General features: G+C 46.2%; 1 protein-coding gene across 1 annotated transcript; it reads right to left on the bottom strand.

Annotated features, from left to right (window-relative positions):
• Positions 1 to 8287: 8287 nt before the first annotated feature.
• On the bottom strand, positions 8288 to 23139 carry LOC146201525 (uncharacterized). Its single transcript, XM_084598422.1, has 5 exons — positions 22956 to 23139; positions 22695 to 22831; positions 20070 to 20424; positions 11132 to 11275; positions 8288 to 8412 (listed from the first exon to the last, which is right to left on the bottom strand). The coding sequence occupies exons 1-5, from the start codon at positions 23137 to 23139 to the stop codon at positions 8288 to 8290; spliced, it is 945 nt and encodes a 314-aa protein (XP_084454548.1).
• Between the last annotated feature and the right edge of the window lie 408 nt (positions 23140 to 23547).

Genomic DNA, 23547 nt, shown 5'->3' with positions numbered 1-23547 from the left:
CCGGGCAGATAGACGAAGCGATGCCTCCGCTTTCTGCCGTCGAAGTGCACGACCAGACGCACCGCTCCCTCCGCTTTTGCCGTCCCGGCTGCTAAGCTCAGAGGGGTTTCGGCTGGCCCAACACGAATGTTACATATACGGCAGGCCTCGAACAGAACGTCACCGACCAGTGACAGCATTGAGCCCGTGTCAACGAGTGCAGAGTAGCTTTGACCAGCTAACCGCACTAGCATAAAAGAGCTCGAGCGCGACAACATTCCATGCGCTCTACAGGCGAGGGGGACAAAAGCCTCTGCGCCGCCAATGCGGTCGTCCAGTGACGCGGCATGGGAGTACATTTCCCATTTTTCGCCGCGGCTACTGCGAAGTTCTCCCGCCGACGGCGACAGGCTGATGTTATCAATTATCGCCGTCGGCGGTCCGCGTTTCCTTGCATACACCCTGCTTGATAGTCGTGTGCCACGTGGCCCGGCTGGTTGCAATTCCAGCAAAGCCGATCGGTCACCTGCCGCGCGGTTGGGGGAGGCCGCGTTCCACGAAGCGGTTGGGGACGTCTTTCCTCTCTCTCTGCGCCTATATGGACGTCGCTGTCGAGCCCAGCTCGACGTCGCTGCTCGAACGCATAGGGGTCAAAAGCGCCAGGAATAGCGGAGCCTTCCGCTGGCCTTTCCTGCCCTACCGTCATTACATCTGCGCCTCTGGCTCGCGGCGCGGAGTCTTGGCCTCCGGCCCAGGCGCATCGCGGCTCTAGCGATTCGGCTGGCCTGGGGGTGGCTGGTAGCGCATTTCAGTGAGTAAATCCGCCTGCACTACCTTCGCTTCCTGTGCTAGGGCCTCGAGGATTGCAAAACCACGTCCCCGCAAATACGGCTTGAAGCGCGGATGGCATTGCCTAATCACGCGCGCGACCTGTTCAAGATCGGTTGCAGTGGGATCTGCCCTCTTGCAGAGCTCCTGAATTGCGCGTACATACTCGAGGAGACTCTTCTGGGTGCTGGGTGCGCAACGCTAGCTCCTCAAGCATCCGGCGCTCGTAATCGGGCGGTAAGAACTCGGCGCGGAAGCGATCAGTGAAGTCTGCCATCGACTGGAAGGCCGGCTGGCAGCGTCTCCATCGCGCCGCGCCCTCAACAAGTGCTACGGGAATTCCCTGCGCTAGCACCACGTCGTCTGGGGACCCCAGTGCCATCTGATAATCCTCGAGTTCTTGTAAGAACTCGTGGACTGACTTCACGTCCGTGTAGCCGGAAAAGGAGGGACCTCTACATTTAACCGCTGACGCGAGACTGTCGCCGCCGCTGCGGATTGGTTGGCGCTAGCCACCGAACCGAGCTGACGAGCTAATACAGACAACATTGCGGTCATGTGCTACACAAGAACTGCTGCGTCGGGCACCTGTGCGGGCTCTGCCGCATCCATTGCCTCACTCCCGGATGCACCGGCATCCGAAGCGGCGTTCCTATCTGCCACGTCTTTTCTCGGCGGCATTCTCACTAAACAACTAAGGCCGGCCGGGAGGCGCAGAACAGCTGCACGCGCACGACTACCACCTAACCCGCGTCAGGAAGCTATTTACAAAGGCTAATCGCGGCGATAGCACTTCGTAAAACTAACATATGCAAAAAAAGAAAAATTCAAACACAAACCGCCCCGATGCCACTATACAAACACTACTATACTACACTCCGCGTCATCTGCACACACGATAGCCCTAAACTCAAAATGGCGTCGCGCCTATCATACAAAGGCCGGCCCGTCGTGAGCCTTGCCGTGCGCTCCCATGTCGGCAGAGAAATCGTCCACATGGGTGCTAATTCATCCCCACGTTGGGCGCCAGTTGTGGGCGATTCCTCTGCCCGAGGGATACGCAAGACAAATCCTCAGCGGGCCATGTAAGAAACATCTTTAATCTCACTTCCGAAGGGGTCCGTCCATGGCGGTGCGGGAGGTCATGGGGGTCATGGGGGTCGTCGTCTGGGCGGGCAGGCAGTGATCCGCGGGTCGTCCGGGGGTGAAGAGAGAGTGAGGCGACGGCGTACCGGTTATCCCGGAATGAGCGGGGAGAGAGAACGGGTAAAGCGGCGGTGCGTCGGTAGCCGCGGGAAAAGGGCTCCCTTTAAAGGTGGCTGGCGTGGTCCACACAAGGTATGGGTACCAATTATCGCTTTGTAGCGATCCAAAATAACTCGAAGAAAAAAAATTACAAGTGTTCAATGCTGCTGAACCAAATATTGAATGAAAGCATTGTCTGCGAGTGACCGAGCGTTCTTCTTCTTCTCTTTTTCTTCTTCTTCAGCCCACATATGAAGTCCCGCTTTAACCAAGCCGTGCGAACGTGCCTTAATGGCCTGTAAGGGTAACGTGAATGCCAGGGTCCTAGCAGGCTGATTCTGACATAACCGCCCCATGTGAAACGAGAGACCCAAGTGACCGCCCTTGCCAACTGAGCCGTAGCTCTGACCGCGCCAAGCTGACCGCTTGAGTTGGGAGCCCATATCTCGCTTTTGTGTCACGTGGGGTGTGACGTCACAGCGTCGCGCGGGTAAGAGGTACGTGCCTATCGCCGCGCTACGCCGAAGGCTCGAAACCTACAGTAGTATTGCTTTCGCAATAAAATGTTGCATATTATAACCAGCAGCGGGCCACGGTCATCTAGTAAGGCGTGATGTTGGGCTAGTCAGTGATTTGTACCTCAGTGCCACCATAATGGTATAAATATCCTGTCTAGGTAGGGGTGCGTGTTTTTCGTGTTCTGTGTGTGTACCGACAAGCCGTCGACAATAAACGCGTTCATACCGGCCGTCTTGACCTTAGCAGCTCTTGCAAGCACCTTTCCTCCTGTAGGCTAGCCACAACCTTAAATTATCGCGAAAGCAATACTGCTCGCAGTTTGAGCCTTCAGCGTGGAACGGCGGTGACCACCATTGACCTTTGACCTTTAGACGACCCCCGTAGACGAGCCCAAGCTGGCAGGAGCATGCCAACCTGAGTCTCTCGTTTCACATGGGACGGTTATGTCAGAATCAGCCTGCTAGGACCCTAGCATTCACGTTAACTCTATAGGCCACTAAGGCACGTTCATATGGGTTGGTTAAAGCGGGGCGTTATATGTGGGCTGAGGAAGAAGAAAAAGAGAAGAACGCTCGGTCACCCGCAGCTAATGCTTTCGCTCAATATTTGGTTCAGCAGCGTTGAACCCTTGTAATTTTTAATAGCTCTTCTGCTAACTTTTAGTTAAGTTGACTGATTAATGCCGCGCATGTGTCGTGCTCACGCTTCTCCTTAAAATGGGATTGATTGATCGAAGTGTCCTCGAAAAATCAAAACTGGCTGGCCATATGATTCAAAACGTATTATAAATTAAGGTTTTATTATAACCAAGTCTACAGATAATTTACGCTGGACTGAGCGTTAACTCAGGATTTTTGTCCTTCCGATGTGATATGGGCCCCACTGGCTTCCTTCAAATCTTGCTGTTCAGAGGAGCAGAGAGCAAAGCTGAAAGAATGATTTTGGAAAGCTGCTTGTGGAACATGTTATTACCAATTTTGAGACTCAACACTCCTTTTCAGCAATAAAAATTCCTGCAACCATGGGTCATTGCCTACTTGAGTTGGATTTAGAATTTGTGATCATTCAGTGCGCACCTTTGTTACAGGTTACAGAATATAGCAAAATACTATTTATTTTGGACTACTAAAAAGATTTGACATTTTTCGAGAAAATAAGCAAATATGCAAATTTATCTATGCCTCGCGCCTTTTGATGCTGTGTTTCAAAAGCAACATTAAATTGACAAAATATTTAACCATAACAGTGTCTTTTACTGTAGTTAAATGAGAATGTTTTTCAATAATTTTTATGCGCTCTGAAATTGACTGAATGGGAAAGGTTGGTTTATAGTTTAGAGAACGCTGACGCTCTTAAACGCGTTTCTGTCCTTTCCGCAGCGCCTGGCAACGCAGATAGTGAGGTATAATAAATGTTATCAGCTTACATGATTATGCCTTAAGCACCTTTGAGATTACTAGCAGGAATAAACAGAGTAGCATTCAGCAACGTTCATCACTCGAGGCAGAGATGTGTAACGTCAAGATGCAGAATATCATGTAAAAGGAAAGACGGTTTTACCCGATGTTGCCACTTGGTGGCGAGGGCTGTTCATGGTGCTCACGTTATTATGGACCTTAACCTGACTGGCCCGCAAGGTCTCGTACAAAAACAGGCTATACCGCACTGGTTGTCAAACTCTTTCATAGCCAATCCCCTACACCGCAATATGCATCCTCTGTTCCACCAAGGGCGCTGGAAGGCGGGGGCCAGATACATCAAGGAAAAGTACGGGACAGACACTGAATCGTATTACGTAGACGCAGCAAAGTCAGAAGCGGAGTAGATGGTAGCAGTTGCGATTCACCAATAACAACTCGTTGCTGCTCTCAGCGTTTGCGATGACAGTATAGAAATGAAGGAGGAGGTGGTTATTGCTTTAGACGCCAAGCGTACCACCTGCGCCTATATAAGCACAGATTTATGGCTGCCTACCGCAACTGCATCAAAGGAAGGATATGTCCCCAGGCTGCCAGAACATTGAAAAATCATGGACACCTCGAACAAGACAAATGCCTCGTCTGGACACCAGGACATCAAGGCGTGGAAGGAACGAGTGCGCCCATGCCGCTGCCCGAGCTCTCCTCCCCCGGGACTCGACCCCTAAATCCTCCCCACACCCCTATCGCGGCCCTCCGGCGACGTACGCGGAGAGGTTACAGCAGTGCAGACTCTCTCGCAGAAAATATCCACCACAGACAGGTACATGTAACACACCAGCACGATTAAACATAATACACCACGGGTTCTGCGACCCCAAACGTAAATATTGCGAGGAGAAGGCAGGCCTGCACCACATGGTGTGGATCTGCCCACACAATCCTCCAGATGACCCAATTGCAGTGCCAGCAATTGAGGGGTGGGAGGCTGCCCTATACACTCTGGACTAGAAGCCCAACGGGCCCTCGTGACACGCGCGCTGATAACAGCGGCAGCCACTGGAGTCCCGGACAAGGGACCCCACCTGCACATTCACCTTCCTTATCTCTACTCGATAAAGTTTCACTCACACTTCAAATGACCGTGTAAGTGAACTCCATTGTATACCCTGAAATTCCCAAGCCAAGCAAAGGAAGTAGATGCTTAGGAAGAGAAGGGAGTAAGAGGATTTCATTTTGTAGCGAGAGATACACTGCGCAAGTCAGCCGAGCATTTCGCCGTGGGAGAGAGCCCACTAGTGCGCATGCGCGAAAAACGAAGAGATCAACAGGTGCGCTGCGCATGATATCAGAGCTCGCGGCCACGTGCCGACTCCACTGCCGACATGGAGTTGTGGGTACTGGTTTATTCTCACCATTAAGTCCTAGGCGAACGGTATATACTAGGTGGCGTTGGTTACGAACAGCGAAGATATAAAGAAGAGACAGAAGCCAGACAGAGAGAAACGAAAAATATAACAAGAGGAAGCCAGAAGACAAGCAAAGTAAAGTCAAGCACGACCTTATTGGGAAAGAAAAAGAGGGTAGGGAAGGTGATCGATACCATAAAGACCTCGGACGACGCACAAGTTGAGGGGAGGCGAAGAAAGAAGGAAGAGAACAAGACGAGAGAAACAAGAGAAGCGGCTGGAAATGGCGGGGCATCGCGGTTCTCGCCGAATGGTTTAACCAAATAGCAATATAACTGAACCAGTTTTCTTTTTTTTTTTTTACGTGGCCTTCCATGATAAGGCCGTGTAATGTGCCCGACGGTACCTTCTACTGCTCCTCTTCAGCATCATCATCATCTTCTTCTTTTTCTACTATTACTGCTATCAGTACCAGTACCACTGCTGCAACCGGCGCCGCCGGCGCCGCCTTGGATTTAACGTCTTGGTTTGATAATGTGTGTTCTGCGGTAGATTTTTATGTTAGCGTAGGTCTCCCTTGTGACGTTATATGATTTTGAACTATAGCCTTGGAAAAAAAAAAAAATATTTTTACTACGCCTTATGTAGTCAGTATTTGTCCCCGCTATATTTCGCGTTAGCATCAGCTCTCCTTTAATGTCCCTGCGCTTCAGATAACACAAATGACTATGCCCACATTTGTTTTTTCGTTCCACGGCCGGTGCTTGGAAGTTTTATTATCGCTCCTTTTGCACTTCAATTCAACTAGCATGACGCTTTTCTGACAACTTTAACTTTTGTATTTTTGAAGCGGAAAAAAATTGGGGGTGTAATCCTCTGAAACTACGCGGTGTTTATGGTGCGGTTTACGACCGTCCGTCGAAAAGAAACCGCTGCAGCCGGGTTGGACGACAGAAGAAAAGCAACTTTAGCAGTAACAACAAGCAGTACAGCAATGTATGTACAATAGATAGAGGTGGCTACACTTTCAGTCACAGAACTGGCTCAAAACTGCGCTCAGGTACACAAGCTGGCAATGGTCCCAACAATGCATTGTTGCATAACAGCGCAGAAGTGAGTTGTTAGGTCGTAATAGGAAGCAAGACAGACCGACTTTTTATGACTCAATCCGGAAAAGTGTGCGTAAACGTGTAAGCTCAATTTTTTGATAGGGCTCACGTGCCTTTGGCCAGCCTCTGCTTGTAGAGACGTACACGGAACCTGGAGCGGTAGGTCTTGTGCACTTCATTCAGCGGCCCGCAAAGTCAAACATTTTCGTTCCTTCTATGCTCCATTGCAGAAAAAAGCCAACTGTTCATGTCACCTCCTTATCACAGAGGTTGACCAGGAAATTGTAATATTCATCAAATGCGTTGTGGCTAAGTCTACCCGAGGGCAAGTCCCCTTTTCGCATGCACATTGTTCTAAAAATTTACTGTTTGTTTAAGAAGGGACTTAGAGCACTACGGATTAGCATCTTCATCACGGAGCTCAAGCGAAGCGGCGAATATAAAGTGAGGGCTTAATTTTCGTCACTTTCCCGAACAACTAAAGTTACCTAATAAAACTTTCAATCACTGCAATCAGAGTTGGTAATAACATTCGTATACCGTCGGATACTTGCGGTTCATTATGGCCGAATTATTTATATAGGGTGTCCAAGCTAACTTTAGTAGAGGTTTAAAAGATAAAAACCCTTGGCTAAAGTTAGCTTGGACACCCTTTAGACTGTGTACAAAGACATCTCACTGCGGATCTGCAACTGACTCCTCGTTACTACGTATCCAAGAACGAGAAAAAGAAGGTGGCTACACGGTATAAAAAAGCACTGAACAAAGATAAAGTGGAGAGCCTTAGTCCGCAAGTCGAGTCAACGTTTCGACCAGTGGACTTGTTTTCGGCAGGGCCACGTTACATACGTCTGTATAACATACGTTATCACATTTTACATACGTTATTACGCATGTGAGACAAGGGCAGTTGGCGAAGACCTCCTCCCTGCAGAGCGTAGCTTCACCTAATTCCTTACGGCGTGGTAGAGATGTCATTCGCTATTTCATACTAGCAGGTATTGCATCGCAAGTGAGAACGTTTTATAACACAGATTTACGCGTACTGGGTTGAAAAATTGGGGATAATGTTTCGTAAATCACAGCGTGAATGAGGTTTTAATGAAATGCGATTGTATTTTAATACGCTGACTATAATTTTACTCCACAGAGGCCATGCAAACTACTGCAACTGAAAGGCTTTTATTCACCTAAGAGAATCAGGATCACTATTTTGTTTACCTGGCGTCCAGGATGTGAAAACGTTTACGCGTGAAACAGCATATTTTGCTTGTGCTGCGCACAATTCGCATTCGAATTATCGCCGAAAATCAATTTGGAAAACCGTGGACTTCAGCGATAAAAAGCTACAAGACTCCGATAATTGCGCATTAAAGCTCTGTCAAGTGAAACTCGTTTGCTGGCAAATATCTCCGGCATTTTGCTTCTTATGTAGTGACGCCTGCGATTAAAGGGAAACAAACCGCGAGCGCGAGCGTTTACAGGCCATATTGTGATTCATATTTCCCCCATGTGATAACCGCTTGTTTGTCCATATTTATTATACAATGTTTTCTACGCAAGCCTGCTTTGAAAACAAGATGAAAGAAAATCTCTTCACAACATTTTTAGCGCCACCCGAGCTTTACTGGCCAACAGCTGGCTATTATGCCCCTACCTTGTGCAAAATCCGTTCTTTTAAGCGTGCATATCACTCTCCTCCCTTAAAAACACGCCCTCGACGATATTATTCATGCCCTAAGTATTTCGCTAAGGCATAACGTTACGTCAGTGCGGCGAGTCACAGACAGTTCTCGGCCTCGTCTATGCTGTGCTGCTCGCAGACGATAATTTTTTGCAGCTGGTCCATGAGGAGCCCGTCTACAAATAACAGCGCCTTGGCCGCATTGCTGCTCGTTATCTGCACTTGGAGAGAAGTCAATCCAATAATCACACCTGGTCAGGAGGAGGCAAATGAACGCTCGGAGCTCAGCAACGTTTTTGGAAATCAAATATATGACTTTCTTTCATTCATTGACTAACATTTCAAGTTCGATACACTATTTGAACGTTCGAACAATCTACCCTGCCAAATTTTTAGTTTGTTTCCCTCGCAGAGAGAATTGTTCTCAATAGTACGTTACTATCAGAACACTTCCGTACGCTATTTATCTCCTAAACAGCGCTTCGCCTTCGCGGTTTTCCTTCCAATCGGCACAAAGTATACTAGAGTGCGTGCATACACGTTACTCCTGTCTTCCATGTCTGTCATGATTGCGTGTTCGCAGCATTTTAAGGAAGCACGTAACGAATCAATCAGCACTGAATACTTTTCCTTGACTGCTGTTTTATCGTGCAAAAGCTTAACAATCGGCATAAAATTTTCTTAACATAGGGCATTTCGCTCTCAAGGTCCCGTCTAAAGAACTCAAGAATAATGAATAAGTAAATGAAGAAATCAGAACAATTTGTATTGTGAACAATATTTAAGGGGCTTTCGCGTGTACATAAGGCACCGTTACAACATGCATGGATTTGCAATGGCATTTCTCTGTACAAATTGGTGTCATAGTCCCCAGTGAAATGACTGACGCGGACACCCTACTGGTGCATAGAAACACTTACTGGTAAGGTGATATGAGAGTCAGTGCTCTGGACAATGTATCTTGGGTGACTACTAGATATAAATAGGCCTTATCCATGCCGGACTTTGCTCCAAGCAATGCTCTCGATTCGAGCTGAGGGCGGCGGCTAGAATCTGCCATTATTTGTTCGTCCGCGGGGAAGAAAAAAGCCGAAATTCGGCAAGATTCTTATGCATGTGATTTTTCAAGTTGCCCTCAGTAAGGAGACTGGAGCCCGCTATATCGGACAGGCATCTGGTATTGGTACCCGGTCCTTTTTGCCCTGTATACCCCGTCGCTAAAAAGAGGAAATGATAATTCAGTATAGAGTACACTACTTGATATTGAAAGAAAAAAACAGCAAAACAGACTTAGCATAATAATAATGCATCGAAGCTGGCATCACATCACTAAAACGATAGATAACCTTTTTTGCCAGCTTACTTATTCACCGCTACTCTGCGGATTTAATCCCCGCTAGTCTTCATCAATACACACATATCAAGAGTTACTTTCTTGCTGCTAAGCGAAAGTAACACAGTTCTTTTTGGAGAAGTCGAGTTCAAGTCCTGCAATCTTGAAGAGGAGTACTTCCCTGCAGGTGCCACATTTCACGCATAAACAGGCAAAGGAGCTCGATGCGAGTTGGAGACCAGCATTCGTAGTGAACAGGTCGCTCGGCCGTGCAAGTTACGCAGTCATGAGAGTCGACGGTTCTGTCAGATCGAAGGGTGATGCGAGAGTCAGGCCCGGCGGCCGCACGACCAGGTTGTACGTTGGCGTGGCGCAGAATGACCTCCATGGATCAGGAATACCCGCTTCGTCGTATAGTGAATGGGCAATGTCATCAGCGGACGTTCGGGTCGAATTCTGCGTGTCATGTCTTGCCCCTCTTGCACCGGGCCCTAGAAGCACGCGAAGGACTAGCTCTCGGCAGAGCATATCAGGCATCTGCAGTTGACAGTGGTAGGATGCAATTTTTATGTAGAATATCAAGGCAGGCTTATTTATCGATATCTCGCTCTTCACGTCGAGACCCCAATGGCTACTGAAAAAAAAAACCAATTATTAGGTTTTATGCAAGGTTCTTTCTGGACTCCTGTATAAAAAAAAAATGACGAAATCGTGCCTAAAAATCCCATATTGTGACGTAACCACCGGTATTTCGATAGTGCCCTAGTATTATCCTGCACTGTTATATTTCTCGGCTGTGCAATTGAGTCACCACAAAATACCACGCAATACTACACAAAAACATTTGTTGGCACAAAACTTCTGTTCCCTCTGCGGTGGCTTGTATCTGTTGTGCATGCCGTCCTCCCATTCCCCCCTTTGATGCCTAGACAACGACTGTTGCGACGCCATCTTTATGGGTATCATCGAGTATAGACAACACCAGACTGATATTCGTGCAATTAGAGGCTTTCGCTTCAGTAAATTAACTGCGGGTGCGATTGGGTGTTGACATCGCGCCAGCGGGAAAAGATGGGCTTCGCTGCATGCCAGTGCGCGAGAACAGCAGCCGATCACTCAGCGTGTTCGATCCGCTCTCTTGCCCTGTGTCGTCTTCATCAACTTCTATTCGTGTGCCATAGCACGCCGCTATCACACTGCCCTCTGATCATGCCGGCATGGCGCTGCAGAAAAACGCTCCTTTTATGCCGGCCTTGAAGTGGCTCTCTCGTGCGCTTTCGCCTGATACTTCAATGGTTGGCAGGGACAAACTGTCTCGAAATTTTCTTTTTCGACTTAAAACCTCAGGAGAAATGTTACTTCTGCCGACATTTTTATTCAAATGTACTGAATTTGCTGGAGGATATAAATTCTTCTTACAATAACAAAAGAAATATCGTTTTTTGTTTGTGCGATATACACAAATCTCCAGGTTGGGCGTGCACGCTTGTAAGCTATGTTTGAATTTACCCTCAAATTAAAGCGCTCGTGTCACGCAAGCTTCGGTCTCTTCGTCCATAATATTTAGTTGTGAGATGAAGCCTAGTAATTGCGCCTAAACATCTGACCTCGAGTAGCCAGGCGCCTGGCGAATGAAAGGCCCCCCACGTAGCAGGCGGCCATGGCGCAGACCGGCTTGTTCAGCTGAACCGCGAAGGGCCACGTGTCCGTCGACGGCGAATAACGCTCAACCTCCGTAGTAGCGGTTCTGTCTGCATTAAGAGAAAGAGGAGAGAAAGGGGGCACATGGCAGCGGGCGAACCTTTCACTTCTTGATATATTTGCCCTTCAGTGCGACGGCCCTGCCGCGCTGACTTGCTCTCTAGAGAGCACGACTACCAATCATACGGACGCGGGATCGAATTCTGGCAATGAAGATCGCAAACGTCTTCGAGACCTATGCTGTGCGATGTCAGTGCACATTAGTGAACCTCAAGTGGTCCACATTTCCAACGGTCTCTATGGTGTTTCTCATAACCACACTCGCTTTGGGACTTTAAAACCCATGACCAAACCCAAATCATGCTCAGTGCTTCCCTTTATTCTTGTTGCGGCATACAAAAATGATGACAGGCAGCAGGCAGTAATCTTGAGTTCCGGTCGCGTCCAGCTGTTTACAATTTATGCCTACATGGCGGGCAAGTTCTCAACACACTGATCCAAAGCCGTCCATGTCAGCAGAGATATAAATCTGTTTTAATACGTAAAGCTACTAGTCAAGAAGCCAAAAAGTCAATCAGCGTATTCAAGCCTTTGCGACACACGAAAGCTATTGTTGACTGCTGACCGAAGCGGTGGCCTTGTGGTAGAGCATCCGCCTCGCATTCGGGAGGTACCGGGTTCGATCCCTGGTGCCGCCGGTTACCCACCGGTTTTTAAATGGGTACAAGCTTTCCCCCGGCCTGGTGCTCGGCTCTCTGGGGTGAAATGCTTGGGAAAAGGGGTCACGGCCCAAATAGTTGCGCCGATGTGGCAGTGATTCGTTCCGCCATCGGACAACAATAAGACCGCCTTGCGCGGCAACAGCCCATTATGTGGCCCTTTTACAGAAGCGGTGGTCTTGAGGTAGAGCATTCGCCTCGCATTCGGGAGGTACGGGGTTCGATCCCCAGTGCCGCCGGGTACCCACCGGTTTCCAATGGGTACAAGATTTCCCCCGGCCTGGTGCTCGGCTCTTCTGGGGTGAAATGCTTGGAAAAATGGGCCAGGAACCAAAATGTGGGTTCCCCCCCCCCTTTCGGATTATTTACTTGCGCCTTGTGAACATCGAGTCTGCTTCTGTGAACATCTCGCCAATAAATCTGTGGCATGGGCCTTTTTCTGCATGTTTTGCGGCATTTCAAAGCAATACCTTTATTTAATAACTCATTATGGTTCTGGTAAACCTCATCCCTAATGCTTTTTACAATATATTTCAAACCTCTCAAATGCAGCCGGAATGCTTTGGTAGCGTCGAAAAGCACCTCTGAATTTGTTCATAAAGGAAATGCAGCGACTCGCGTAAATATGGAATCTAGAGTCCATGATCATAACGCCATAACGGCCGACTGATTCATTTATTTATTCATTCATTGAATACCTTACTGGTTGATATTCCGATTAATCAGTTTATTGACTAATTAAAGCGCTTGATGGCTTGAAAACACTGGACCTTTTCGCTCTGGGCTGAAGCCCTCCTCAGAAGCCTCTTTCCCAGTCAACTGTAGTCAAAGGGGACAGCACTTGACATTGTGGAAAAACAGCTGAGAACTGTTTCGCCGCTCATTGAACGAAACTTTACGATAGTGTCAGAGGAGTGCACCATGCCGCCGATAACGTGGAGGTCACCGTAGAGCTGTGGTACAGCGAACGAATTGAGGCTCAAGCGCATGCGTGCCATGTGCTGCCAAGAGGATAGCGTTCCGTCCATGCTGGTGGCGATCACTGCGAAAAGCATGGTAGCAGGTAAAGAAGAACTTTAGTGCATGGGAAGAAAAACATCCTCATTGTGTTGGTCGCAGAGATATGACGAGCATTGTGAAGAAGTCAAGAAATCATATATATATATATATATAGCGAAATAGTTCCTATGACTCCTAGTAACTCCAGTCAACGGGCTCTCTGCGCCATCGGAGCGGTCTTTAAACCAAGTCCGCTCTGTGCGCCTTGACTTCGCTTCACTTAGACATATTCTCGCGTGTGCTAGCCTCAGCTCGAACTGCGACGAATATCATTAAAGATTGTGTTATTGGTTACTTGCGTTTTGTCCTTAGGTTTTATTCGCTAGCAGTATATGACGTACTCAACAAAGAGAAACTATAGATGGCCAACGCGACTGGCACGACAGCGAATCCGTTCGCATTAGTGTCAGTCTCGGACGGAGCGACCGCTGCGGCTCATGGGACCAGAGTTTTGAGAGAGTGGCATAATCCAGTCCACCACTCATCGTGGGAAACTCGGTTCTTCGCTCGAGTGTACGAATCCCATCCAGCAATCACACTCTCACGTGTCACATCATCATCATCATCATCATCAGCCTGATTATAACCACTGCAGAGCGAAGGCCTCTCTCATATTTCTCCCCTTAACCCGGTTCTGTGCTAGCTGCATCCGCTTGACCTCTGCGAACTTCCCAATCTCATCCGCCCATCTAACTTTCTGCCGCCCCCTGCTACGCTTTCCTTCCCTTGGAATCCAGATTGTTACCCTCAGCGACCATCGGTTATCCTCTCTTCGCACTACATGTCCTGCCCATGTCCATTTCTACTTCTTAATTTCTACTAGAATGTCGGTAACTTGAGTTATTTCTCTGACCCACTCTGCACGCTTTCTATCTCTTAATGTTACCCCTACCATTTTTAGTTCCATAGCCCTCTGGGTTGTCCTCAACTTAAGTAGAACTCACTTGGTTAGCCTCCACGTTTCGGCCCCATAGGTGAGTACAGGCAAGATGCAACTGTTGTATACTTTCCTCTTGAGCGATACCGGTAAGCTGCTAGTCATAATCTGCGAGTGCTTGCCAAATGCGCTCCATCCCAATCTTATTCTTCTTGTTATTTCCTTTTCATGGTCCGGATCTGCGGTTACTACCTGTCCTAAGTAGACATATTCGCCCACTACTTCCAGTATTTCGCTACCTAGTGCAAACTGCTGTTCCTTCCCGAGGCTGTTGAACATTACCTTAGTCTTCTGCATATTGATTTTCAAGCCTACCTTTCTACTTTTCCTGTCTAGGTCATCAATCATTTATTGCAGTTCATCCCCCGAGTTGCTTAGCAAGGCAATGTCATCAGCAAATCGCAGATTACTGAGGTATTCTCCATCTACCCTTATCCCTAACTGCTCCCATTCCAAGTCTCTGAATACTTCCTCTAAACAAGCTGTGAATAGTACTGGAGAGATTGTGTCTCCTTGCCTAACATCTTTCTTTATGGGAATTTTGTTACTTTCTTTATGCAGAACTATGGTTGCTGTGCAGCCACTATATATATCTTCCCTCACTTTCACGTACGGCTCGTCTACCCCCTGATTTCGCAATGCCTGCATCACCGCCGAGGTTTCAACTGAGTCAAATGCTTTTTCGTAATCAATGAATGCTATGTATAAGGGCTGGTTATATTCCGAGCATTTTTCTATCACCTGATTGATGGTATGGATATGATCGATAGTAGAGTACCGCTTCCGAAACCCTGCTTGATCCTTTGCTTGATTGCAGTCTAAGGTTGTCCTGATTCTATTAGCGATTACCTTAGTAAATACCTTATACGTAACAGACAGTAAGCTGATTGTTCCGTAATTTTTAAGGTCCTTAGAGTCCCCTTTCTTGTGAATGAGGATAATGTTTGCATTCTTCCATGGTTCCGGTACCGTCGATAACACCAGGCACTGCGTATACGGGGTGGCCAGTTTTTCTAGCACGATATCCCCCCCGTCCTTCAGCAAATCTGTAGTTATCTGATCCTCTCCAGCTGATTTCCCCCTTTTCATAGTTTCTAGTGCTTTCTTGACCTCGTCCTTCGTCACTGGTGGAACGTCTGACTGTTTTTCCCTACCGCCAATCTCATTACGGTCCTGACTACTTTGGCTACTGTAGAGATCTGTATAGAACTCCTCGGCTACTTTGACTATCTTTTCCATATTAGTGATGACGTTGCCCGCCTTGTCCCTTATCGCATACATTTGGTTTTTGCCTATGCCCAATTTCTTCTTTACCGCTTTAAGGCTTCCCCCGTTCTTTACAGCACGCTCAATTTTCTCCATGTTATACTTCCTTATATCGGCCGCCTTGCGCTTATTGATTAGCTTTGATATCTCGGCCAATTCGATCTGGTGTCACAACCTCCATCATCAACCACCCTCTTTAGCTTTCTCTTTCCCGCCTTCCATTTCTCAGTTGACCGCCGTCCAGCGGAGACCTTAGACGGATATACATAGTGTTTATGCAAGATAGCGGCAGTGCAAGCACTTCTTAAGAAGGTTACTATAGGTTCAGGAGCTGTATCAAGCCAGATAATTCACTTTATGCATGCTTTGTTTTTCTCAACTATGCGTGCGACTATGCAGCTTTCCCTCACCAGGATGTTCACGCATTAAAAAAGAATGCTACTGTCCTATAGGAAGTGAACGGTGCATTTTGTTTTGTAGATACTTGAAAGCTCCGCAGCTCGCTGAAGGAAAAAAAAAAGTCATTTTTTATATGATATATACAGATGGCTAGGATACACCCATAATCAGACATGGGCATCCTCACGAGGGTGAACCCTCATGAGGGCGTCCTCACCCTCACCTCGTGAGGATCTGACTCGGTGAGGTGAGGGCGAGGGAGGATCGGCGCTGAAAAATTCGTGAGGACGAGGGTGAGGGAGGGCAGAGGCGGTGAGGGGAGGGTGAGGGAGAGAAAGATACAGAGTTTCAGAGGCGAGGGCAAATGTTCCACGAAAGGCGTAGTTTCTGCAGTAAGAAAAAACATGCGGCAACCCGAAAGGCATGAGGGACAACACACTTTCTCCTCCACTGGACATGTGTTGTATAGAAAACAGATGTAATGGAACGGGGCACAGGCGCTGCAGCTATAGAAGATGCCGGAACGAAAGCCACAAAATTGCCCCGGCGCTCGTGGTGAAGAAAAGTCTAAAAACGACCCTAGGAAGCTCCAGGAAGTCACCGAGAACGATGTCGCCTTTTCCAGCCTCACAGAACACGACAGGACCGGCAAACTACACAGGACCCCCGTTTCTAACTGCTAACGTTTCTTTGCCATTTAGGAAAAAACACGCCCAGAAAAAAAAAAGCGCGTCTGAAGTAGAGGGGACGCGCAGAGAAACGTTGAACACAAAAGACCGAGGTGGGGTGATCTTATCTGCTGGGACCCTGCCACATGTTCATTTTTTTCTCGTCCAGATAGCTTGCATGAGTAGCCGACGCATGCGAAATGTTTCTTGACAGTGTTACTTGACTGTTTGGTTAGCAAGGTTTTACATAAAACTTTCATAAGTTGGGTAAATTACAATTGGCAACAACACCAACGGAAATAAACTAACAGCATTGAATTTGTGCTGATAATAGCTGCAATAAAATAAACCGCAGTTCAATATCCGTTGCAATCTTTGTCATGAGTTTGCAGGAACAAGAAATATTTTCTTATTTATTTTATCGATTTTCTCCTTGTTGTGAATTATCAAAATTGTCAAATCGTTCATTAATATGTGCGGCTCGTAATTACAGCGCATTGTTTTTTCCGCAATTTCAATAGCATTACGTTTTACTTTTTCTATTTTCTTAAGACAGTTTTCTTGAGATGGGTGTTAACATAGCATCGATTTGAAAGTAATAACTACAGCGTGTGAGCATTGAGCACAATTTCGCGAAAGAGTTGTTTCATTGGGTGTAGCACGCTTCCCCGTGTGGCGGTTTCCGCGTGTCGGAGGCAATGGGTCATCTCCCCGCAGTGCCGAAATCCCGTGAAGTAAGTGCCACGCGTGTGTTGTCCCGTGCGGCGGCTCCCCCTGCTCACAATCCCCTCTCACCCCACCCTTCTTGTTGGCAGTTGAAAAAGCCGGGAGCAGGGGTCGCGCCCTACCGCCCTCCTTTCCCCCGCCGAAGCTAATAGTTTTTAGCGGGCGTGTTGACGAGGAGCTTGTCCGCGTTTTCTTCTTTTGATCTCTTTTTTGCTACTGGAGGTGAAGGGCGCTTGAGGGCGAGAAGAGTATAGGACTGGACCAGGCGACTGGGTTCTGCGAAAAGGGGGAAAATGGCCTTTTGTTCCCCATTCTTTGAGCGTTGGCGTCAAGTGTACAGGTGGGTGCCGCTCCACGGTTTTTGGGCAAGATTGTCGGTCAACGCATAGCGGCGTTTAAAGAGCCGACAAGTGCTCATTAAATTTGGCCGGCCTACGAGTGTTTGGGAGCCCAATAAATGGCTGCGTCGAAGGCGAGAGGGTTCTGCAAGGGCCGAAAGCGTCCCTCAATGGACTTGAAAAAAGTTGTATTTGAACTGCGGGGATAAATAATACTGTTCGGGATGCAAGTGTTCTCCTTTCATTTACATGCCGCGATGAGATGATACAGAGGTGCAGAGAAAGGGTAATTAAGGCTGGTCCCACATACGATTATCCACAGGGTGGCTGGTCAAGCTTTTAAATTTATTTCATATTTTATATGCTGTCATCTGATCTGCGGAGTAAATCGATGTAATTACTCGCTCCCCCATCCATCCACACTCAAACGTTTTGAAGCGCACGTAATATTTTTATTAGGGAAAGATTGGTAAAGAACGAAGTAACGTCATGCGTAGTAGCAATTGTAGACTCGTCGCTCCGCGCGTTATAATTTTTGTATTTGAAAATTTATTTTCAATTTTTTCAATTTGTTTATTTCGTATGCATATACGGAGTGGGTCGATGAAAAAAATCCAGATATTGTGGCTTCCAATGTCAGTAAACTTGACGCATTGAAAGCTTTTCCACTTCTCCTGTTTTTACATTAAGAAATTAGTGTTTTAGAGTTACAATAATTTTATATCGTCCGGTGTCAAACTCTAAGAGGCCGTTTTTATACGCCGTAAGTTTTTCGTTCTTTTGGTATCGACCATTATTAGTACCCGAAGACCAATATATAAAGTTTCCTTCTTCGTTAGCCTTTTGAAAGAGCTATTCAACGTAAATCAGAAATCAAGAGCCGACAGGCCGCTATCAGACCCCACAGTGAATCTCACCTGCATGCGGTGATATCATCCAGACTGAAATTCAATTTCTTTCCGAGTAGAGAAATTACAAGCCAAGGGATACGTAGCTCTGCCACATCCTTCAACATTCTTCCAAAGTTCAAGAGCTGTTGCACAGAAATAAGGCCCCCGAGTTGCAGTTACCTGCCTCCGCCTCTGGTGCGCGGCTTGCAGAGCGAAATGTATCGGTATGATGCTGGCAGCATGCGTGTTGTATGGGAAGTATCTTCAACACTCTACAGGATTGCTCTACAGTGATTTGCGTGCCGGACATTTTAGTGCAACGTTTTCTTGGCTTAAGTTTAATGCCAGTCGGTACCTATCCTTCCTGAACCATGATCGTGAGCGTCGGCTTGTATCCACCCAGTCTATGAAGCAGAAAATCAATACGATCAAACTTTTTATTTCTTCTCTTAAGGGAAAAGAGGGGAAGGAGAAGACCCTCGTGAATACAGCCGGATGAGGTGGGGCCCCCTCTACATTTTGATTCCAAACAGGCAGGTACTACAATATTACAAGAACAATATTAAAAGAATAAATTTACAGCATGAAATTAAAAAAAGCGAACACAGAAATACAGGGACACATAGGATTTGAATTATAACATGCACAAATAAAAGCATTTTTATTATGCACAAACTATAAAGAAACAAAATAAAAGCTCTGCAAAGTATCATAGAAAATACATACAACATGAAAAACTTACTAGGATGTAATCCAGATGCCCCCGAAACCACGGCGCAACATGAAACCATAATATTGTAGTCTAAAACACTCATCAATAATCTTAAGAAACAAATGGCTACTAGGTCTGTACATTACGAAAGGAAGCATATGAGTAACTGAAAATGTATCCAAGGTTATTTAAATTTTTTTCTTCGATGATTCCGACCACAATGTTTGAAAATAAGAGTATGCCATACTGCGGGCACATATCACACATAAAATAACAGAAAACATATATGAGCAACTTTCTTTTCTATTTTTGCTACAACAAAATAAAAACAATAATGCGCTGCCTATCTTCACAATCCGCAGAAGTGCTGCATCGTCTGCAAAAATTGTGTTAAGTTCAGCTCTCCGCTGGCAAGGCGTTCCTCCAATTTCCGTATTTCTTCATCCTTCTTTTGCCATTTCTTATTTCGTTTCCTCGCTTGGCCGCCGTTGGACATTTGAAGCAGAGAAGCCCGGCTCATGGCTTCATCCCGCTTTATTATCTCTACAAATGTGTAGATATTTGGGTGGGCCTTCCCAAGTGTGTTGTTAATTTTTCTGCAAATGAAAATCGCGATGGTATAGGACAAATATGAAATAAGCACTAAAGAATTTGTGACGACAATGTCCTTACCTATGCCAGGCTTCCTTTAGGTTATTCGTCCTGGCTCCGCTGTTCTGATGTTGATTCCACTGTAGGACTTCGAAGTTTCCATTGATCCATGTATCCTCGAAGTACAGCGTCAGCTGCATAACCCCCTGCGTTGCTGATGGGGCCGCTCCTTTCAAGCCGCACAAACGTCGGTGGCACGAATGCCAAGCTTATCATCTGGCGTACAAATGTGCTCACTGACACATCTTCCACATAAGCTTTCGCGAGGCCTAGCGCTTGCACTTTTCGCCAGATTGCCTGGGAAAAATGAAAATGGCAGCCCCGGTGCCGAGTACCAGGAAAAACTACAAGAAGTGCCTGGATTAGCGCAATTTCAAAGTCTGTGCGCACTATAACAAGCGATAAAGGCAAGTTCACTGATCGTAGCACAGTTTCCTTAAATGTTCTGAATGCCGACACGTATACTTCTCGCGATTTACCTGGCAGAAGGAAGTATGCAACATTAAAACTTACGCCATGTTTTAGCATACTCAGTGTCACCAATTGAAAGAACAGCGATGGGCACGAAAAAAATGTGCCATCGATAAACACTTCCTCTGCTTCTACAAAATGGTTGATGGCCTCGTGCGTCGAAAAGCAGATCACGCGGCCAGAACTTGGGCTGATGTCGAAGAGTAGAAAGGCTCTTTTGTCGATGGTTTCGGTGTACACTCCATCCAGCTCAATTTCGGCAGCATCTGCAGGCAATGTTGGTTGTTGTTTCCTTTTTTCTCTATAAATTGTACTTCTGACGCTCTCAAACGTCGGGAGCCTGGCTATGGCTGCGTCATCAACCTAGAAAAAAAGTGGTTGGATCAGCCAGATATTTCGGGACATACACATAGTGTGCCAATAGTTTAACGCGCACACTGCAACTCTGAAATTAATTAGATTACTTTAGTTGCAAAGTGCCATGTATTCAAAAAAATGTACTACCAATGCAATAAAGGAAATTATTTGACTTATTTACTAAACAAATATTCGTTCTGTCAAGGCTATAAGATTAAGAGTGTTCTGAACAGTGAAGTAGAGATACGACAAATACTTAAGCCTAATAAACTCGTGCGAACAACTTCTGTGTCACAACAAGAGGTTGGCAATTCCACAGTACATGTAAGCATGCTATATATGTATGAAGAACGTATGCATGTTTGCAAGACCAGGATGCTGCTGGGACACCTTTTAATTATAAGGCAACTTTAGGATATTGGAAGATACTGTTCCTCCACTCCTCCACTACGGCGTCTCTCATAGCCAGAGTCACTTTGGGACGCTAAACCCCAAAACCAAACCAAAGTAAGATACTCTTATGCACATATGTCTCTGGGAAAGGTCTCAGTTCCAATGCGCAGAGATAAAAGTATACTTAAAACTGGCATAAAAAACAAATGGGCTGTGTTTTTGAGAATAGTTTAACTATTGTAACTATTGTATCTTACTTTCATGAAAGCATTAATTGAAATAGTCAGCTTCCGAGAGGAACCAAATTTTTGCTCCTGATGTTTTTCCTGCGCTGAAAACGAGTGATTAAGACTGCATAGAAAACCGATGGGGCGCATTTTTGATTATTGCCAGCAAAAAACTAGAACCCTGCCGACAAAGGGGCTGCGGATATACTGATTGTTATTATGAAGCTTACAAAATATCTGAAAAATAATAGCGTCAAAATAATCTTTCCCAGAAAATGTGCGAAAGTTCTGTTTATATCTAACACAAATAGCAAACATACAGTTCATTAAACTTCAGATGTTTCTAAAATGCCTGAAAAGAACTCATGTACAGTGTGCGTGACACATGTGGAGAGCGCTCGCGCTGAGAATTTTTATGCAAAAAATGAAAATCTTGCGGCGATATAAGATTTTGACGCAACGCTTTCGCTAAAGTAAAGCCACACCGATATAAAAACAAGGCGGACACATTCGCTTTCAGTTTTACGTGGTGCAAATTGCTCGAGCGCTGTACAGAATAGTGACGAACACTATACATAAGTAGCATGCATTACATTTTCGAAGCTTGTTTGCAACATGTCGCTGTGGAAACGAATAAAGAGTGATATTACTGCTTAGAACCTGTGATCTGTGCGTGACTAACGTAGCTGCACTGAGATTACCTTATACGGTTTGGCTTATGAACTTCTGCTTCCCCACGATATGTACTAAATTGTTGATATTCTAATAGAAAATAATCAATCGTTTCTGTTTCTGTCATAGAGAGAAGATTCGCTGCGATAACAAGTGGCGTCATTCGACCCTTATACAAGCGTGATTATACCGGCTTCTTATACCTCGCACGTATACTTTATTACTGGGCGCAGTAGCATTTTGTAAACATTTAGCTTGGTAAAGAGTTAACGGGCACCTATTCTCATTCATCCTACGCCACCAGCTTGCCCGCTCTAAAAAAATGGTAAGAATAATCATGCTCAAGCCGAATTTTTGTTGGCGATAATAGTCAGAGAAATACAGCGTCCTACTCGGATAGCATCATATACGGCTGTGGTCTCGTACGGCAAATGAATGTGACGTTAAAGTATTCGTACTGATTCTATATTTTGTCTCAAAACACAATTTGAGTCGACATTGGTTACTGCATAAGAATTAACGTCGCGGACAAGTATAGCTTCACATCAACCCAAGTTAGCAGCGACAGCGTTCTAGTTCTATACTTTCAGCTTTAAAGGAATATTCTTAATTCAGCTCAAACATCTGATTAAATAGGTACTCAGGACAAGTTCAATTCGCACCGGGTGTTAATATTGTAGTTTAATTTAACATAAAAATGCTGCAACCAAATCGAAAAGAAAGCATTTAAAAGCTAGAAAGGCCACATCGACTTTCTCGCAAGCAAAGCTGCACCTGCAGGCGTGGGTAACGACATACAAATACTGTTGTTTCATTTATCAGTGCTCATTTTCTCTATCACGCATAAAATATCTGAAAATGAGCAGAGAGTCGATTTTAGCTGAGAAAAAACATTTGATGCATTTGTCCTTAGTGCTCGTTAAAGAACAGATAATTCAGGCCCACATGCCCGTGCTGCCGAAAAAATTGCAGGACAGTACTTACATCACCGACGAGACCGAGCATTTCTCTCTTATATATTTCAGGGGCCGGCAGATGTGGCTCTCGCCTTGTTCTTTCTTTTAGTGAATTCTTGAACATGTCTTCCGTGATCTCGGCGGAATTGGGCGGGTGGGAGTGCTCTGAAATGTCAGAATAAAGGCACTGCGTAAGAGAAAAAGTCTAAGGGGCATTATCGAGCGAGAACGCCCTCTTTTATCTGGTGAGCAGATAACATGTTTGAAAAAAAAAAAAAAATCGACTCACCTTGCGTTTTGATTAGCACGTTTTCTCCGTGCATAAGCACCGTTGCCTTGCAGTTGGCGGTCCAGTATTTAGCACATCTATATGCTGCGGTGTCATCTTGGTTTTTGCGCTCGAAGCAATACTTGTAGCCGTCTACAACAACCGCGTCCTTTCCTTTCTGCGTCTTTACGAACTTCACGTCCATGATGAGAGTACAGGTACAGGAAGTAAGACACAACCCATGCGCTGACTGGCAACTGAAATTGTATTATCCATGCAGCTTCTTAAATAGGGAGCACGGCCAGTGCCATGCCCAGTGCTACAGCAAGCAAACCGCATCCCAGCGAAGGGGGCTGGAAGGCTTCCTCAAAGCACTACATCAATGCTGTATCGTCTGCAATTCACATGGAGAGAGGGTAGAATGGTTGTCAAGATGAAATGAGAAACGACAGGTCATTTTCTGACGAAGTTTCTCATTTATGTGAGGAAAATAAGCGGCCGTCAGCGGTGTGCACTGACAGAAGGCGATCCAACGAGTAGCCACGTACCGCTTTGCGGCAAAACCAAACGTCGGTGATGAAGAAAAGGGAAGAGCAGGAGATATGTTCAGAGG

Source organism: Amblyomma maculatum, chromosome 1, assembly GCF_055883805.1.
Source record: "Amblyomma maculatum isolate TAMU_Amacu chromosome 1, ASM5588380v1, whole genome shotgun sequence".
Lineage (NCBI taxonomy): Eukaryota > Metazoa > Arthropoda > Arachnida > Ixodida > Ixodidae > Amblyomma > Amblyomma maculatum.
The sequence above is the reverse complement of the archived record's forward strand: the minus strand, read 5'-3'. Positions and strand labels throughout refer to the sequence as shown.

What these genes read in the sequence shown, in the direction of transcription:
- LOC146201525 (XM_084598422.1), bottom strand. Translation starts at nt 23,139, where the DNA reads ATGGACGTGAAGTTCGTAAAGACGCAGAAAGGAAAGGACGCGGTTGTT. An exon ending in CGTGCTAATCAAAACGCAAG is followed by an intron (nt 22,832 to 22,955) that starts GTGAGTCGATTT and finishes CTGACATTTCAG; the next exon opens with AGCACTCCCACCCGCCCAAT. An exon ending in TGCTCGGTCTCGTCGGTGAT is followed by an intron (nt 20,425 to 22,694) that starts GTAAGTACTGTC and finishes CTTTTTTTCTAG; the next exon opens with GTTGATGACGCAGCCATAGC.